Source organism: Monodelphis domestica, chromosome 2, assembly GCF_027887165.1.
Source record: "Monodelphis domestica isolate mMonDom1 chromosome 2, mMonDom1.pri, whole genome shotgun sequence".
NCBI lineage: Eukaryota > Metazoa > Chordata > Mammalia > Didelphimorphia > Didelphidae > Monodelphis > Monodelphis domestica.
In genome coordinates this window covers 81,939,736-81,956,669 of record NC_077228.1, presented here as the reverse complement: position 1 = coordinate 81,956,669, position 16,934 = coordinate 81,939,736, and the positions used below count along the sequence as shown (strand labels likewise).

General features: G+C 36.9%; 1 protein-coding gene across 7 annotated transcripts in view; it reads right to left on the bottom strand.

Annotated features, from left to right (window-relative positions):
• The window catches only part of C2H1orf21 (chromosome 2 C1orf21 homolog), a 294,516-nt gene that overhangs the window by 37,457 nt on the left and 240,125 nt on the right, over positions 1-16,934 (bottom strand). For all 7 annotated transcript variants that reach the window (XM_056815641.1, XM_056815645.1, XM_056815644.1 and 4 more), the window contains one exon: positions 5,581-5,657. In XM_056815641.1, coding sequence (XP_056671619.1) covers positions 5,581-5,657 — 77 coding nt within the window. The remainder of the gene's footprint in view (positions 1-5,580; positions 5,658-16,934) is intronic.

The window sequence follows — 16,934 nt, the reverse complement described above, 5'->3', positions numbered from 1 at the left end:
CCCTAGGAGGTAAATGCTATTACCTCCATTTTATGGATAAGGAAAGGGAGCCATACAGAGGTTAGGTGACTTGCATAGGGCCACAAAGCTAGTGTATGGATCTGAATTTGAATTCAGATCTTACTAACTCCAGATCCAGCATTCTATCCACTGTACTACTTACCTGTCTTTATAGTTTTGAAGGGAAGTAAAGCATATACAGAAATAAATAAAATATATTAGAATGTGATAAATTGGGAATGAAAGATTCTGAGAGAATTGCTTCCAACTCGGGTATCAGGAAAGGGGGAGATGGCATCCAGGGGAGCCCTTGAGGAAAAGTAGAATGACAGTAAGTAGGGATATGGGATAGGAGTTTCAGGCATGTAGGATGGCCAGGGCTGAGGTGTGGAAGCATCTGTAGCCCCTCAAAAGGTTCTATCCTGGGCTTTCTTTCTTTCTCTTTTACTTTCTTCCTTGACAATCTCCTTCTTACTTCCAAGGGTTCAGCTGTCATCTCAACAAAAATGACTCTTAAATCCCCATTTCTAACTCCAGTATCTCCTACTAATTCTAATCCTGAATCTCTGTTTACTCAACAGTAGTAGCACCTGGATATTTCATTAGTATCTCAAGCTCATATACAAAAGAAAACTCATTGTTTTCCCCCAGAATTTTCCTGCCAAATTCCCATCTTTCTTTTAAGGAAACCACCAGTCTTCCAGCCAACTAGAGTTTTCAGTCCCCCAATCACTTGATTCTTTATTTCCTGTCCCTCACTCTCAATATCTAACCAGTGGCTGAGTCTTGTAGACTCTACCTTCCCTCCACAATATCCTCCACAACCATCTTTTTCTTTACTCAGATAGCCGATACTTTTGCTAAAGGTTCTCTGGCATCTTATCTAGACCACTGCAAGAGGTTTCTAAAAATTGTTTTAAGGTACAGGTATGATCATGTTACTTTTCTGAACAAAATCCTGCACTGGCTTCTTATCTATCGAACAGATAAAATACCAAGGTGCTGAAAGCTTTCCCTGGTCTGGCTCCATTTCTTCTATTTACTTCCCTCCATACACTCAGTATTCTAGTCAAATTGCATAACCAGATGTTCCTGGAAGTTGGCATTCCTTCACCCACCAACTGGATTTTACATGGGCAGCCCCTCGTACTTGTAATGGACTTTCCCCTCATCTCCTTGGCTTCTTAGAATCTTTTATCTTCATTCAAATTCGAGTGGTCACTCCTGGAAAAAGCCTTTCCTAATCTCCCCAGCTGTTACTTTTCTCCCTCTCCTCCTATTACCTTGCATTTTACCGAACTATGTTGTAGCCTTCCATTGTTAATCATTTTTATTAAATTTTAATTATTTTTATTTGTTAAACATTTATTATTTTATTTATTTTATTATTTTATTTATTTTTATTAACTATTTTTATTTAACATTTATTAAATACCTACTATATGCCAGGTACCCTGGTAAGCATGGGGATCTAAAAAGGGGCAAAAAGACAGTTCCTGCTCTCAAGGAGCTCACAGTCTAATGGGGGGAGACAATACCTAGACAAATAGGCTCAAATCAGCGATACATAGGAAAAATAGGAAATGATTAAGAGAGGGAAATCACTAGAATTAAGTGGGGTTGGTAAACACTTCTTTTGGAAGATAGTAGGTGAATTTCATTGGTATCAATACTAAGGATGGAGGGAGGGAGTCATATGCTGCGGGGGGTTGGGAGTGGATTTAGGGGTTTATGGAAAATCTACTATGGTAAATTCAATAGTTAACCCAAGATGAATCAAAGAAGTGCGTTGCAGAAACAAGGATCCAGTAGAACTGAGGGCAAAAATCATCAATAGAACTTATTCAGCAGAATTTGACAACTTTTCCCAAAAGTGACTAAAACTGCAGAATAGAAAGGTCTTAGAAGGATATTGGGAGTTTGAGGCACCTAGGTGGTACAGTGGTCAGAACACTGGGGCTGGAGTCAAAGAAGACTTGAAGTTAAATCTAGTTCCAGATACTTATTTTGCTCTATGCCCTTGGATATGGGGATAATAATTACACCTACCTTCAAGGGCTGTTGTGAGGACTGAATGAGAGTCTATTTGTATTGTGCTTAGTACAGTGCCTGGCACATAGTAGGAACTGTATAAATACTAGGTATCATTATTATAATTACTAGAAGAATCAAGGCTTCAAGGATGGAGGAGAGCACATCACTAAAATGGCAAAGGGAGAGAAGGGAAATCAGAAAAGAGTGCTGATCTGGGAGGATGGAGAGAAATAGAGAATTCAGAGATGAAGAAAGAACAACTCAGGGGGGAATTAGAATTAGAAGGGCTGGACACTGTGGTCAGAGAAAGGAATTTCTGAGGAGGATCTTGGAGGCAGAACAATTTTATGGGGATGTAAGGGCATATTTATTATTCTTGTGAATGGATGAGGAGTTTGAAATCAATAGAGTTGAGGAATCTAGGGAATAGAGGCTAGAACATTATGAAAATCATCAAAAGGAATACTGAAACCTGGTTCATAACCTTGTTGTCCTCCTTACCTTCCCTCCTTGCTTATACCTCATATACAATCACTTGTCAAATCTTGCTCTTTTTGCCACCAAAACCATCTATTCCACTATTTTTTTCTCTCTACTCACTCAACCACTGCCCTTAGTATGGATCCCATCAATACTGGCCAGGATTAGTATTTTTGAAATAGATTTTTATTGATATCTTTTGTTTTTATACTACCTAGATTCTCCCCTATAACTCTCCACTCTTCAAGACAGAAATCCTTTATAATAATTTTTTTAAAGAAAGAAAAAGGATAAGAGAGAGAGAGGGAGAGAATTTGGAACTCAAAATTTAAAAAAAGAATGCAAAAAATTAATTAACAAAAGATAAAATGAGGAAGGAAAAAATCAGCAAAAACTAATCACTACATCAAGGTAATCTGATGTTGCATGCAACGATCCATAGCCATGGACTCTCCTCCTCCCCTCACTTCTGCAAAGATTGGCGAGGGGTGGGCAGAGGTGTTTGCCCATATTCTTTCTTTGTGGTCAAGCTGGATCTTTTACATTTTGTAACATTCCTATTTAATTGTATTGTGATCACATTGCTGTGACTGCTCCCTTCACTTTGTATCAGTTCATATCCGTTTTTCCATGTTCTTTCTATATTCGTGATGATCATATTTCTTATAGCAGAATGATATTACAGAGTTCACAGAACACATCTATGTTTAGCTGTTCTCCAATTGATGAGCTTCTATTTTGTTGGTGGTTTTCTGCTACCCCAAGAAGTACAGCTATAAATATTTTGGTTTATATGGAGTCTTTCTTTTTGAGAGGATTTCCTTGGTATATATATACACCTAATTTATCTCCCTGCCTCAAAGTCTCTTCCTACTCCAATCAATCTACTACATTTCTGCCAAAGAGACATTCCTAAAGCATAAAGTTTGACCATATGTCTCCTCTGTCATAGTAAACTTTAGTAGCTTCCTATCATCCTTGTGATCAAATATAATCTTCTCTGTTTGGCATTCAAAGGTCTTCACAACCTGGCTCTAACTTCACTTTTATTTCTTTCTTTTAAAAAAATCTTTATGTTCTGTCTTAGAATTGCTACTAAGTATTGGTTCTAAGGCAGAACAATGGGAATTAAGTGACTTGCCCAGGGTCACACAGCTAGTTAATATCTGAGCTCAAATCTGAACCTAGAACCCCTTGTCTCCAGACCTGGCTTTTATCCACTGAGCCACCTACCCAGCTGCCTCTCCAACTTCCCTTTCAGTCTTGTTATTATACTTTACTCCAAGGGTGTGCTAGAACTAGCTCTCCTCAGCTTTCCATCCATTATGTCACTTGGGTCTCATAACATCCCTAAGTGACTGCCCTCCATGAAGTCTACGGTCCTCCTGGCTTTCATGCTTTACTTCACACATGACCCTCCAACTCCTATCTTTATGCCTTTCTCCTGGCTCTCCCTCATGCTTCCCTAGAATGCGTTCTCCTCATTTCAACTTCTTCAGATCTTTAGTTTCCTTCCAGATTCAGTCCATGCCCCAACCTCTACATGAGACATTTCCTGATTTCCTTCAGTTCTCTGGCAGGCAACTGGGGTTAAGTGACTTACTCAGGATCACACAGCTTGGACTTGTCTGAAGCCAGATTTAAACCCAGGACCTTCTGTCTCCAGGGTTGGCTCTCTCTCCACCCAGCTGCCTGCCCTGCTTGGCACTTAAAATGTCATTGCTGGATCAATTATGCTTGCTAGATATAATACTACATAAGAATGTGGATAGGTAATGAACCTGTGACTTCACTGGTTTGGAGAACTCCCAGTATGGAAACCCCCCCTCCCAATGCAGGAAGACATGTTCTTTCCAACACAGAGTCTTAGAGAACTTTCCAGGGCACTGAGAGATGAAGTTACTTGCTCTAAATCACACCAAGCGAGGACTTGAACCTTGCTGGCTTCAAAATGGCTCTCTAGCAACATAAGTGTGCTGTGTCTCTAGTATTAAATATTAGGAGCAATTGTGCAATTCCCTGTAGGAGTTTCTTGTCCCAAAGAGCAGATCTAGGAATAATGGGTGAAAAATGCCAAAGGGCAAACTTAGTTTTGATGTAAGGAAAAGATTCCTAACCAGGAGTTAGTCCAAGTGACACAGGCTGCCTCAGGAGGGAGTCAGTTGCTTCTCATGGAAAGTCTTCAAGTAAAAGCTGGATGACTCCCTGTTGGATATGGTACAGAAGGCATCCTTTCCCAGGAATGGGGTAGTCTGAGTAGCTATGAAGATTCCTGACAATTCTAAAATTCTGTGAAATAAGCAGTGTGATGCTTCGGGTAGTTTCTGAAAGACAGTTCCTTTTTTAAGATGAAATGCTATAGTGGAGGATTATTACTGTTAGAGAGTAGGTGGTGCCTAGGTGATAGGAAGACCTGAGTTCAAGTCCAGAGTCAGATACTTATCTTGGCCTCAGTTTACACAACTGTAAAATCGGGGGTAATAACACCATCTACCTCTCAGAGTTGTTGAGGATCAAATGAGATAATGTCTGTAAAGTACGGCACCTTAGCATAGTGCCTGGCATATATTGGGGTATATTCTCTTCCCCTTTATTATTTTTTTTGCATGGACTAATTTTTAATATGAATTAAACTGACATTCCCATTATCCATTGAGAGAACACACAAAAAGCTGCATCATATGCAACAAATCCCACAAGCATATGGTACTCTACTCCTTGATGAGAAATAAATTATTATACAAGCTTTAAATTCTCAGTGTCATTTTTTTATCCTAACTTGACTTTTCTCACTGATGTTACAACTGTACAACATGAAAAATGACTTGGATATGCAGGCTTCAAAGAGTTAATTGTTCCCTAAATATTTTCAAACTTTAGACATATAAGCCACAATCTTTCCCTGAAAAAAGTGAGGGTGCTACAAAGCATAGGCTCTGGATTAAGAGAACGGGAGAACTGAAATATGAGCCTTGGACTTTGGGAAAAAAAAGGACTGGAAGCCTTTTTCAAAAAATTCAAAGTGCTGTCATAAAATCAAAATATGGAATTAAGAAAATAACTTACTTTGCTCTAGGTTGATGTACCAATCCTGGAACTTCTTTAGTAGGCTTAAGTCTTACATTTGAACTGGCACTTTTTTCCTACAAACAAATATGGAAAAAAATAAATTAGAAAATTGGTAGGTAAGCAACCAAACATATATTCAAGCCCAGAGGGTTAGGATTATATCTGGAGAGAGACAGATATGATACAGTGGAAAGGCATGGGATAATGGGGGAAATGTCTGGATTTGGAGTAGGAGGACCTAGTGAAACCAAAGTCCAGATTGCCATTTACTATTTCATGTAACCTTGGGCAAGTCACTCAATCCTATTGGGTCATATCTTCCTCAACTGTAAAATAAGGAGATGGGGAGGAGGGCACTGGATAATCTCTAAAATCCCCAGGTGCCATCAAAGCTATCAACCATGAGAACACTGGATCTGGTGTTGAAAAACCTGGGTTCAAATCTCAAGTCTGCCACTTACTACCTGTGCCACCTTGGACAGGTCACAACTTCTTTGGGTTCATTTCCCCATATGTATTTAAATGACACACTAGTTGGTCTTGGGTCCCCTTCCAGCTCTATGATCTATGACCTTCAGAGTTCTGCCAACTCACAACAGTCTTAAAAACAGAGTACCTCGTTGGAATCTGTCAACTGATTTGATGAAATAATTTGAGTCATGAAAAGAAGAGATACAACATAAAAATCTGACATGATTAATACTTAAGATAATGTTGGGAAAGCAAAATATAAATATTTAAATCTCAATTTTTAAGAAGAAAGCTGGATGAAAATTGGCAGATGTAAGGAATGAGGTAAGAACATCAGAGTCTAGGAGATAGAACTGAGGATGATAGTCAAATAGGTATGATCTCAATCATAATTTCTGTCCCCAAATTAATTAAACTTGGCTATAGTTTACATATAAACTATAGCTATGGCTATCGAGACAAAAAATGTCCATAATGTCAGAGGCACGTATAGGTATATGACTAAAAATGACTACCAGTCTGGGTCTTTTTATAAAGTAAAACCGTATTCAAATGAACTCCTTAAATTTTATTCCTAGTCTGAGTTCAAGATCTATGCTTTGGTTGCTCAGCTATCATAAGTAACCCAACAGAAAAATGACACTGAGATTTTAAACACCAGAGTACCCATGGCAGCAAAATGTAATCTGTAGCTTGATAACATTTTGCTCTAGAAGAGCTTCAAAGTTTTTCTTTACCAAAGAAAGATTAAAAAAAAATTCCTGCTTTCATATGAAGGCATAGCTGCCCAAAAGAATGGAGAACTGACTGCAATCTGTAAGCTAGAATTAGAAACTTATAATTAACCCAACTTCTCCCCGCCTCCCCACATGCCAAGGAGAACAAGCCAATGCACCCAAACTCTAAGAATTGGCTATTTTCCCCTAAGAATAACCTGTCTCATTCATAAATGTCAATTAAAGTTATGCACTGATGCTAATGGGACTAAAATACTATGATTATAAAGAAGGTACAATCTGACTTTTGTTATCTGTATGATATTAGTGACTGAATAAAATAGGGCAATTCTGGTTATATTTCCTATTAGAAAAGATCATTACTAAAGTTCCATAGGAATCCATATTATGTAAATTGTCCCCAAAGTCTTAGTGCTGTTTTTAAGCTTTTGGGATATCTTGCACTTCTTTGTACTGAACTCAGGAAACAAAAATTCCTTGTACAGGATTCTTTCCATCTCCTGACTCTAAGCATTTTCTCTGCTGTCTCTCATTCTTGGAACTTTCTCCTTCTTATCTCTGCTTCTTTGCTTACCGGGCTTCCTTCAAGTCTCAGCTAAAATCCCACCTTCTACAAGAAGTGTCTCTCAGTCCTAAAATTTGCACCTTAATCTTCCCTCTGAGATTCTCTCTAGTTTATCCTGAATATATCTTGTGAAGAGTTGCTAGTATGTCATTCCTCTCATTAGCCTATGAGTTCCTTGAGGGAAGAGGCTACTTTTGGGGGGACGGTGTTTTCTTGTGTCCTCAGCCCTTACAAGAGTGCATAGCAAAATGGAAAGTCATTTAATAAATGCTTGTTGACTGACTGAGGGAAAATGTTTTATGCAGGATCCAGAGCACTGCTTACCCCTAGCACAAAGGGCTAATCTGCTACATTTCCTTTTCTGCATTGAAAAGCACTTATTGGGCAAAGCACTGGAGAGAGAAATAAAAGAACAGAACCAGTCCCTGCTCTCAAGGAATTCACATTTTTAAAAAAATAGATTTTTAAAAATGAACAAAAAAGTTGTTTCCCCTCCCTCTCATTTCCCAACACCATTGAGGAGGAAAAGAAAAACAAAACTCTTGAGAACTATTATGCTAACTCTTGAGAACTATTATGCTTTCTGCAAAAAAGGGTAGAATAAAGAAACAAGAAGAGAGAAGCTTCTGATGATGTACATATATTCAGATGAATCTCAAATCTATCTCCACACTCCAGATGCCATCCCTCTTAAAGGGCTCCTTCCTTGGTTCTGATTCTTTCCACCTGGATGTTCCCCAATATCTCAAACTCACCACAGCTGAAACTGAAGTCATATCTTAATATTGTCTTAATATTGTCCCTCAAAAGGACCTATCTATCTGAAAATATTTATAGCAGTTCTTTTGTGGTAGCAAAGAATGGGAAATTGAGGTGATGGTTATCACTTAGGGAATGGCTGAATAAATTGTTTATGACTGTGATGGAATACTATTTATTGTGTTATATAATAAATGAGCAGGATTCTTTCAGAAGAAACCTGGAAAGACTTACATGAACTGATGCAAAGTGAAGTGAGCAGAATCAGAATCAGAACACTGTATATAGTAATAGTAATAATGGATGATGAACAACTTAGCTATTCTTAGCAGTTCAGTGATATGAGACAACCCCCAAGGACTCATGATGAAAAATTCCATCTGCCTCCAGAGAAAGAATTGATGGAGTCTAAATATAGACCAAAACGTATTATATTTGACTTTCTTGATTTTTGTTGTTTTTTGAGTTCTCTTCCACAAAATGACTCAATATGGAAAAATATTTTACATTATTGCAAAACAAAACAATATTTTTGTCTCTTCCATATTTCTTTCACTGGTACCACAACTCTATGATCCATTCAAGCTCATAACCATTTATCTTTGACTGTTTTTTCTTGCTCCACAATCAAATGAATTGCCATATCTTGTCAAATTTATCTCTAAAATACCTCAGATCCATACTGTAATTTTCCACACAAGTGACCACTACTTAATTTAAACCACAATCATCACCTCTTTCCTGGACTTTTTATAGCCTTTTTTCTTGCTTCCAGTTTGTCCTTTTTCCCATCTAATTTTCTATAGAATAATATCTATAATAATGGATGATGAACAACCTACAGTAAAAAAACATGAAGAGAGAAGCTTCTGATGATGTACATATATTCAGATGAATCTCAAATCTATTCCATTCTCTAGATGCCATCTCTCTTAAAGGGCTCCTTCCTTGGTTCTGATTCTTTCCACCTGGATGTTCCCCCAAACCTCAAACTCTATATGAGATTATTATTCTCTATTATAATAATTAGAATAATCTTTTAGATTCTATTCTATTAGAATAATCTTCAGAATAATGCATTAGTATGATATTAATATAATAGATATTAGATATACCGATAAAGTATAGATTCTTGATTTTGGCATTCAAGACACTCCATCAGTCAGTTTCAATTAATCTTTCTATCCTTTTATCATATTCTCTTTTCATTAATACATTATGTGGGTAATTATGATTGTGTTCAATATCTACATCTCTATGTGTGTATATACATATACATGTAAATATCTATGCTGATACCTTTACCAATCTCTATATCTATACTTTTATATGTCTATACCTCTACCCAGATATCTTTGTTATCACCTCGTACCCAGATTATCACAACAGCTTCCTAGCTTGTCATTCTACCTTAAGTCTCTCCCCTCTTCATATACTAGACACAACTACCAAAGTCATATTCCACAGAAAAAGTATAACTTGTCATTTTCCTGATGAAAATCTCCAATGGCTCCCCATTACATTTAGGATAAAATAGAAAATTCATTTTGGCATTTAAACCTCTTCAGCATCTGGCTCTGGTCTAACTTTCCAGGGTAAATATTAGTTGTCCTTATGAACTCTACAATCTAGTGAAATGGCTTGTTATTCTTCATCTTCTGCCTGCATGACTACAATGCTCTCATTCCTCTTCTCTATGTCTCAGAATCAATGTTGTTGTTTCATTTGTGCCTGATTCTCTGTGACCCCATTTCGGGGTTTTCTTGGCAAAGATACTGGAATGGTTTGCCATTGTCTTCTGCAGCTTATTTTATAGATGCAGAAATTGAGGCAAGTGGGGTTAAGTGATTTGCTCAGGGTCACACAGTTAGTAGGCATCTGAGGCTGGATTTGAATTCATGAAGATGAGTCTTCCTGATTTCTGGCTTCCTTCAAAACTCAGTCCACAAAGCTATCTCCAGTATGAGGCTTTTCTTTAATTCCTACACAAGTGCCTTTCCATGTTGCCTTTGTATTTACTTTTTATCATCATCAGCATCATCAGCATCACCATCATCATCTTCTTTTTCTTTCTTCCTCCCCTCTTTGTTCTTCTCTCCTCCTCCTTTCCCCCCCTTTCTATCCCCAAGGCCTAATACAGTACCTGGGACATAGAAATTTAAAGTTTGGTGATTGCTTGTATCACTCATTTAAGCTTTCTTACTATTGAGATATATAAAAAAATTAAATCCTTACCTTCTATCTTAGTTCACTTCTAAGACAGAGGAGTGGTGAAGGCTAGGCAATTGGGATTAAGTGACTTGCCCAAGGTCAAAAAGCTAGGAAATTTCTGAGGCCAGATGTGAACCCAAGTCCTCCCAACTGGATTCCATCCACTCTATTATCAAGGTGCCCCTAGATCTGAAATTAATGAGAGCATTGACTGGAAAAACTTGATCTAATCTAATAAAGATCTAATAAAAATTAAAAACCACATTTTTTCAAAGTCTTTAAGCATAATATGAAATCTAGAGCTTTAAAATTGTTGGAAATGGGTAAAAGTATGCAATGATAATTGTACACAATGTACATGCAATTGTAATTGAATTATTATTTATATGTAATAGTAATCTATTTATTTTTGATGTACAAAACCATGCCCTTCAAAGTAAAATTGATTTATTATACATTTATTTAAAATAGATTACATAGTTGCTAAGAGAGATAAAATCCCCAAATGATATGTAATCAGTGATATTAGTAGCCTTCAAATCAATGCTCCAGGTAATATGCTTATAGAATAGATAATAAAGTAAAAACAAGATTCAAGATTTATCAGTCTGGCTCCCTCCTCTGTAGCAGCAAGTGGGGTTGTGGGCTTGATTTCATGCAGCAGAAAAGCGTACTTAATTTGGAGTTGAGAAGAATAGGGTTTGAATACTTCTTCCACTTACAAGCTATATGATAATGGACTTTGCTGAGTCTCAGATTCTTCATCTATAAAATGGGGCTAATAGTATTTACCTCACCAGATTATTGTGAGGCTTAAATAAGATGATGTAGCTAAAAATTATCGCAAATCTTAAAGCACTCTTATAAATGTCAATTTTATGATTGATCAATTGGTAGCTCTGTTTTCCAAAGTGTTTTGGGGGTAAGATAAGAGTATTTATTAAACACTTCTTATGTGTCAGGCTAAGTGGAAATACAAACATAAATAAAAAAGACAATTTTTGCCCTCAAGGAATTTCAATTCTCTCAGAGCAAGATAATTTGAAGGTGCATCCATTGGATTCCAGGAGACCAAGTCCAAGTTTTTGGAATGGAGCCAAAATAAAATAGGCAGGGCTATGGGACAAGTCTGAGACAACATGGAGTGTAATTAAAATTGTGGGATTTTTGACTTGGATGGTAGTATAATAGTTTTTAATCCCAGGCCAATGGATCTGCAAATGGTCTATGGATAGATTTCAGAGCATTTCTGAACAAGAATGGGAAAAAGAAATTAAATTTTAATATAAATATCATTGATTTCCTTTATAATCCTATATACTTAACAGCATTATTTAGAGAAGAGGTCCATAGGCTTCACCTGATTGCCAAAGGATTTATTGAAAAAGAACTGATGAATTCTGAATGAATACCAAATATGCTTTCTCTCTCTCTCTCTCTCTCTCTCTCTCTTTCTCTCTCTCTCTCTCTCTCTCTCTCTCTCTCTCTCTCTCTCTCTCTCTCTCTCTCTCTCTCTCTCTCTCTCTCTCTCTCTCTCTCTCCCTCCCTCCCTCCCTCCCTCCCTCCCCTGGTCTGAAATGTCTTCCACAAAATGGCTAAATCAGAAAAATATTTTACATGATTGCACATGTAAAAATCTGTATCAGACTGCTCAACATCTCAGGGAAGGAGGGTGGGTGGGATAGCGAAAATTTCAAAGTCAAAAATTTTTTGAAGTATTAAAAATTATTTTTACATGTAATTGGGAAGGATAAAATATTAGTTTTAAAAAGTTCTATTATAGACAAACACATATACCTATATACATATACAAGATTAAGAATTACTGAATTACAGATTAATATTTTTTATTTTACAGAGGAGGAAAATGAAGTCCACATGTGTTTAAGTATATATGTGCACATATGTATACATAAACATACAGACCCACATGTATGCATTCTTACATATGGAAATATTTCCTATACAAAATAGGAAATATGTTTTTTAAGCCTTTAAAATATATTTCATATATATGAAAAAATAAATATAAGAAAGTGTTAATGATAGTTTCATAGTGCTTTGAGGTTTACAAAGTTCTTTCCAAACAACCACCCTACAAGGAAGGTAGGACAAACATTATTCCCACCATTTTACTTATACAGAAATAAAGTGTCAGAAAAGTAAAGGGGGATTACCCAAAGTCTCAGAGCTAGCAAGTGTTAGAGTCAGGAGTTTCAAGTCCTAATTTCAACCCTGCAGTTCTTTCCATTGAACCTTTTTTTTTTAATGGTTCACTTTCCTGATATCCTAACATATCAAAAACCAATGTCAGTCTGAAAGTGTACCTGATGCTAACTGGTGTCTATGAAAGAGAGACACTGGGTAATGTACACATGATGATGTCATGTCAAACAGAAAGTGTATATATTAAGGTTTTGTGATAGACAAAGAGAGAGGACTGTGGCCACAGTGAGTAGTACATTTATGTATCCAAAGCATACTGTATCAAAACAAAAAGAGGTACCACCAGAGAGTGGAAATGGCACTGGTTCTGGAGTCAGACAAAGGTTCAAATGTTACCTCTCACTTACTACCTGTGTGATGCTGATAATTTGTCTCAGTATCCTTTCTGGAAAATGAGGGGGTCTCTGAGTCACTTCCATCGCTACACCTATGATCCTCCCTTGAGCTCAATGCCATTCTCCTCTGTAAAATAAAAGGGTTGGAGCAGATGGCTTCTGCCACGATCCAGGTCTGATCCTGTGACTGCACAATCTAAGAATTTTTACTCTTCTGAAAAAGCATGTGCCACCATTTCTCTAAATTATCTTGACTCTTCCCTGTGATATAATCAGAATCACGACTTATTTTCTTAGTGAAACAGAACAATGGCAAATATCAAAGAGGAAAGGAAAAAAAGCTGCTTTTTCAGATGAGCAAGATCTCAGCCAGTGTTTCTTCCCATTTGTGGTCTGCAGGATTCAGAGCAGACGTGCAGAATCCAGCCTTCTTTATACTGACTGGCCATGCCCATAGCTCTCTTCTAATTCAGATGACTTGGTGCCCACAAAGAAAAAGCCTGAATCATTTACTCTTCCCAGGAGGTTAACAAGTACTCAGACCAGCTCCTGAGCCATGAAGAAAAATGGTTTTAAGTAGAAGAGTAATAGGAACACAAAGGCTTTGGAGATCTGCCGAAAAACCATAACAGGGAAATTCATTTTTCATTTTAGAAGTCCAGTAGCCTAGGGAGCTACGTCAGGAAACATAATTAACTTGGAGGGGGCTATATTTTTTACTGTAGAGATGAGGCCACTGTCCATCTATCTTTCCCATATGTGCAAAAGTACCAAAGGCTGAAGTGCAAATAAGCATTTACTAAGTACCTGCTATGTATTTGCCAGGCACAGGGATAAGCGCCTTACAAACATTATCTCATTTTGTTCTCACAATAACCCTGAAAGGTACATACTATCATTATAAATAAGACACAGTCTTGCCCAGAGTCACTCAAGCTAGTGAGGTAAAATTTGAACTCGGGTCTTCTGGACTCTGGACCCAGGGTTCTATCTATTGTGTCCTCTAGCAGCCTGATTGACTTCTGGCAGGAGTAGAGCACAAGCAACTTTTGGAGCCCCAAGCTTTTCCCCTCAGATATTTCTTAGTGATGCATTTAAGCATGCAAATTTTGCCAAGCATAAACCAACATTTTTTGTTATCTCCTGCTGCTTCACGGGGACCGATATTCTTATCCCATTATCAATGGATTAAAACAGGAAAAGCAAAGACCAAGAAATAGGGGGGAAACAGTGTGATGAATCCCCCTGGCTGGGGAGCCAAACAGCAACCAACTAACTGCCTCCTCTAATTGTTTTTAATCGAGAGCCCTCTATCTACCCAACATTTTGCTGTTAGCAGAAAGCTCTGACTTGCATGGCTCAGTGGTCTCAAGATGTTCCATGCTGTAATTAGTTTTACTATCATTTCTGAGAATCATTAGTCCACATGGTGTTCAGGCAACTATGCAGCCAAGTGGCCAGTCCCATTTCACATACAATAATGTTCTAAATAACTCTACATATTCATATATATTCTATAGAATAATTCCAGAGAGGTACCTCAAACAGGTTCTAGATAAACACTGTGGAATAGAGGAGAGAAAGCTGGATTCAGGAGTCGGGAAGTCTTAGGTTCACAAGTTTAGCCTTTGAGACATACTATTGGTGTGACTCTGGTCAGGGTACTTGACCACCAAGGCAACTGTCTAAGTCAATAACTTTCAGTGAACTTACACATACATACATACATACATACATACATTCATATAAGGGAATTACCAGTGAGGAAACTCTTTTTGTGTGTATACACACACACACACACACACACACACACACACACACATAATTACCAGTGAGGAAACTCTTTTTTATATGAATGTTGTAGAAGGGCTCTTATGTAGGCACAGATTAAATTAGCAGACCTTTGAACCCTGTTTCTAGCTACAAAATTCTGTAATTCTGTTACATTCTGTTAAAATTATTCTCTGTGTGTGTGTGTATATATATATATATTTACACACACACAAAAAAGTTTCCTCACTGGTAATTCCCTTTACCAATAAAATCACACTTCCAGTCTTGTTCTTCCCCTAAAAAAAAAAAACAACAAAAAACAAAACCAAAATAAAACACTTTATGGATAGAAGAACAAGATGGGATCTTTAGAGCTAGAAAACCTAGGCTCAAAACCTTTGTTCTCAAAATCAATGGAACCAACTATTTTCCTCCTCAGATACTATAATAAATTTTGCATACATTGCATTCATCATCCATTATTCTGTATAAGAGTTGTGTGTGTCTTATATTTCCTTACTAAACTATAAAAATAGAGCAGAGGACAGGGCACTAGACCTGGAGTTAGGAAGATCTGAGCTCAAATTCTGATCCAGATGCTGTATGACCTTGTACAACTCATTTAAGTTGCCCACCTCAGTTTCTCCACATTTAAAATGGGCATAACAATGGCACCCATCTCCTAGAGTTGTTGTGGCACTCAAATGAGTTAATATTTGTAAAAAGCTTTGCAAACCTTACTGTGCTACATAAATGCTAATTATTATTAGTGCTGTTTTATTATTACATTTTATATCCATGTAATTGTTCTGTTCGTAATTTTTAGTTGCTCCCCCTTGACTGACTAGAATTTGCCTGGTGAGACTTCAACAGATACGACTTGACAAACATCTACTATTTGTAGAAAATCATATGAGTGTAAGGGTGAGTACTTCAGTGAATCATTCAATTAATAGAATAAGCAAGCTATGAAAGAACTTTCCTATAACCTCACTACCATAATCAATATGAAAGAATCTTAGGATGTTGCTAGGTCAATGGATGAAAGGCAGATGACGATGCATTGGAAATTACAAAAAAAAGCCACATTAAAATATAAATTCCCAAACATCTGCCCACCACAAATATAACTATTTATTTAAAAAATTTTAATTTAATTTATATTTTATTATATATTTTTTAATTTAATTTAAATTTAATTTAATTCAATTTAATTTAAAAATTGCCTGCTGTTTTGAACTACTCATGCCATTATGTAAAGAATAGAAAACTGACTGTAATATCATAATTTTTTCCTTAATTGAAAATCCTGGCAAATATATCAAAAGCTGAATACAGATATTCACTGACTTGTCACCCACTGATCATATGCATAGATATAAATTGTTTGTGATAAAATTAGTTTTGGGGGAAAAAGCAAATTTAAGCTCTCCTACTTTCACTTTTCTTCATGTCTTTTTAGTTGAAGAGAAGAATACTTAAGAAGGATGTGATAGCTATGTTTAAGTGTTGGGATAACTGTCAAGTGGAAGAGAATCTTAGCCTTGTTCTGCTCAGTTCCAGCAGACAACTAGAGGCAGTGTTTGGAAGTTACAGAAAGGTAGATTTAGGCTTAATTTAAGGGAGGAAATTTTAGCACTTAGAGCTATCTAACTACGGAATTGGCTTTTTCAGGAGATAGTGAGTTCTTCATCATCAAAGGACTTCAAGCCAAGCCTCAATGATCACATTTCAAAAATGTTGTAGAAGGGTTCTTATGCAGGTACAGGTTAGGTTGAATTAGCAGACCTTTGAACCCTGTTTCTAGCTACAAAATTCTGTAATTCTGTTACATTTTGTTAAAATTATTCTGTTTAATTTCTGTTAAAATTATCCCATGGAAAAAGCTTATTGAATGGTCAGCTCAGCTCTCTCAAATTCTTGGGAGTAATTTGCTAGATAAGTGCTCATTAGAGATTTTGCAGCAGTGAATAGTGTGCTGGCCCTGGAATCAGGGTGACCTGAGTTCAAATCCAGCCTCAGATACTTGCTTATTGTATGATCCTGGACAAAGTCACTTAACGTTGTTTGCTTCAGTTCCCTTATTTGTGAAATGATCTGGAGAAAGAAAGGGCAAACCATTCCATACCTTTGTCAAGAAAACCCCAAATGGGATTGTATGGACACAACTGAAATGAATGAACATCAATTTGGAACCATGCCCCAGAAGTCAATGATACTACACCTAGGTCTTGATGTCAAACAATCAAAGAAAGAGGAAAAAAATATCTTTAT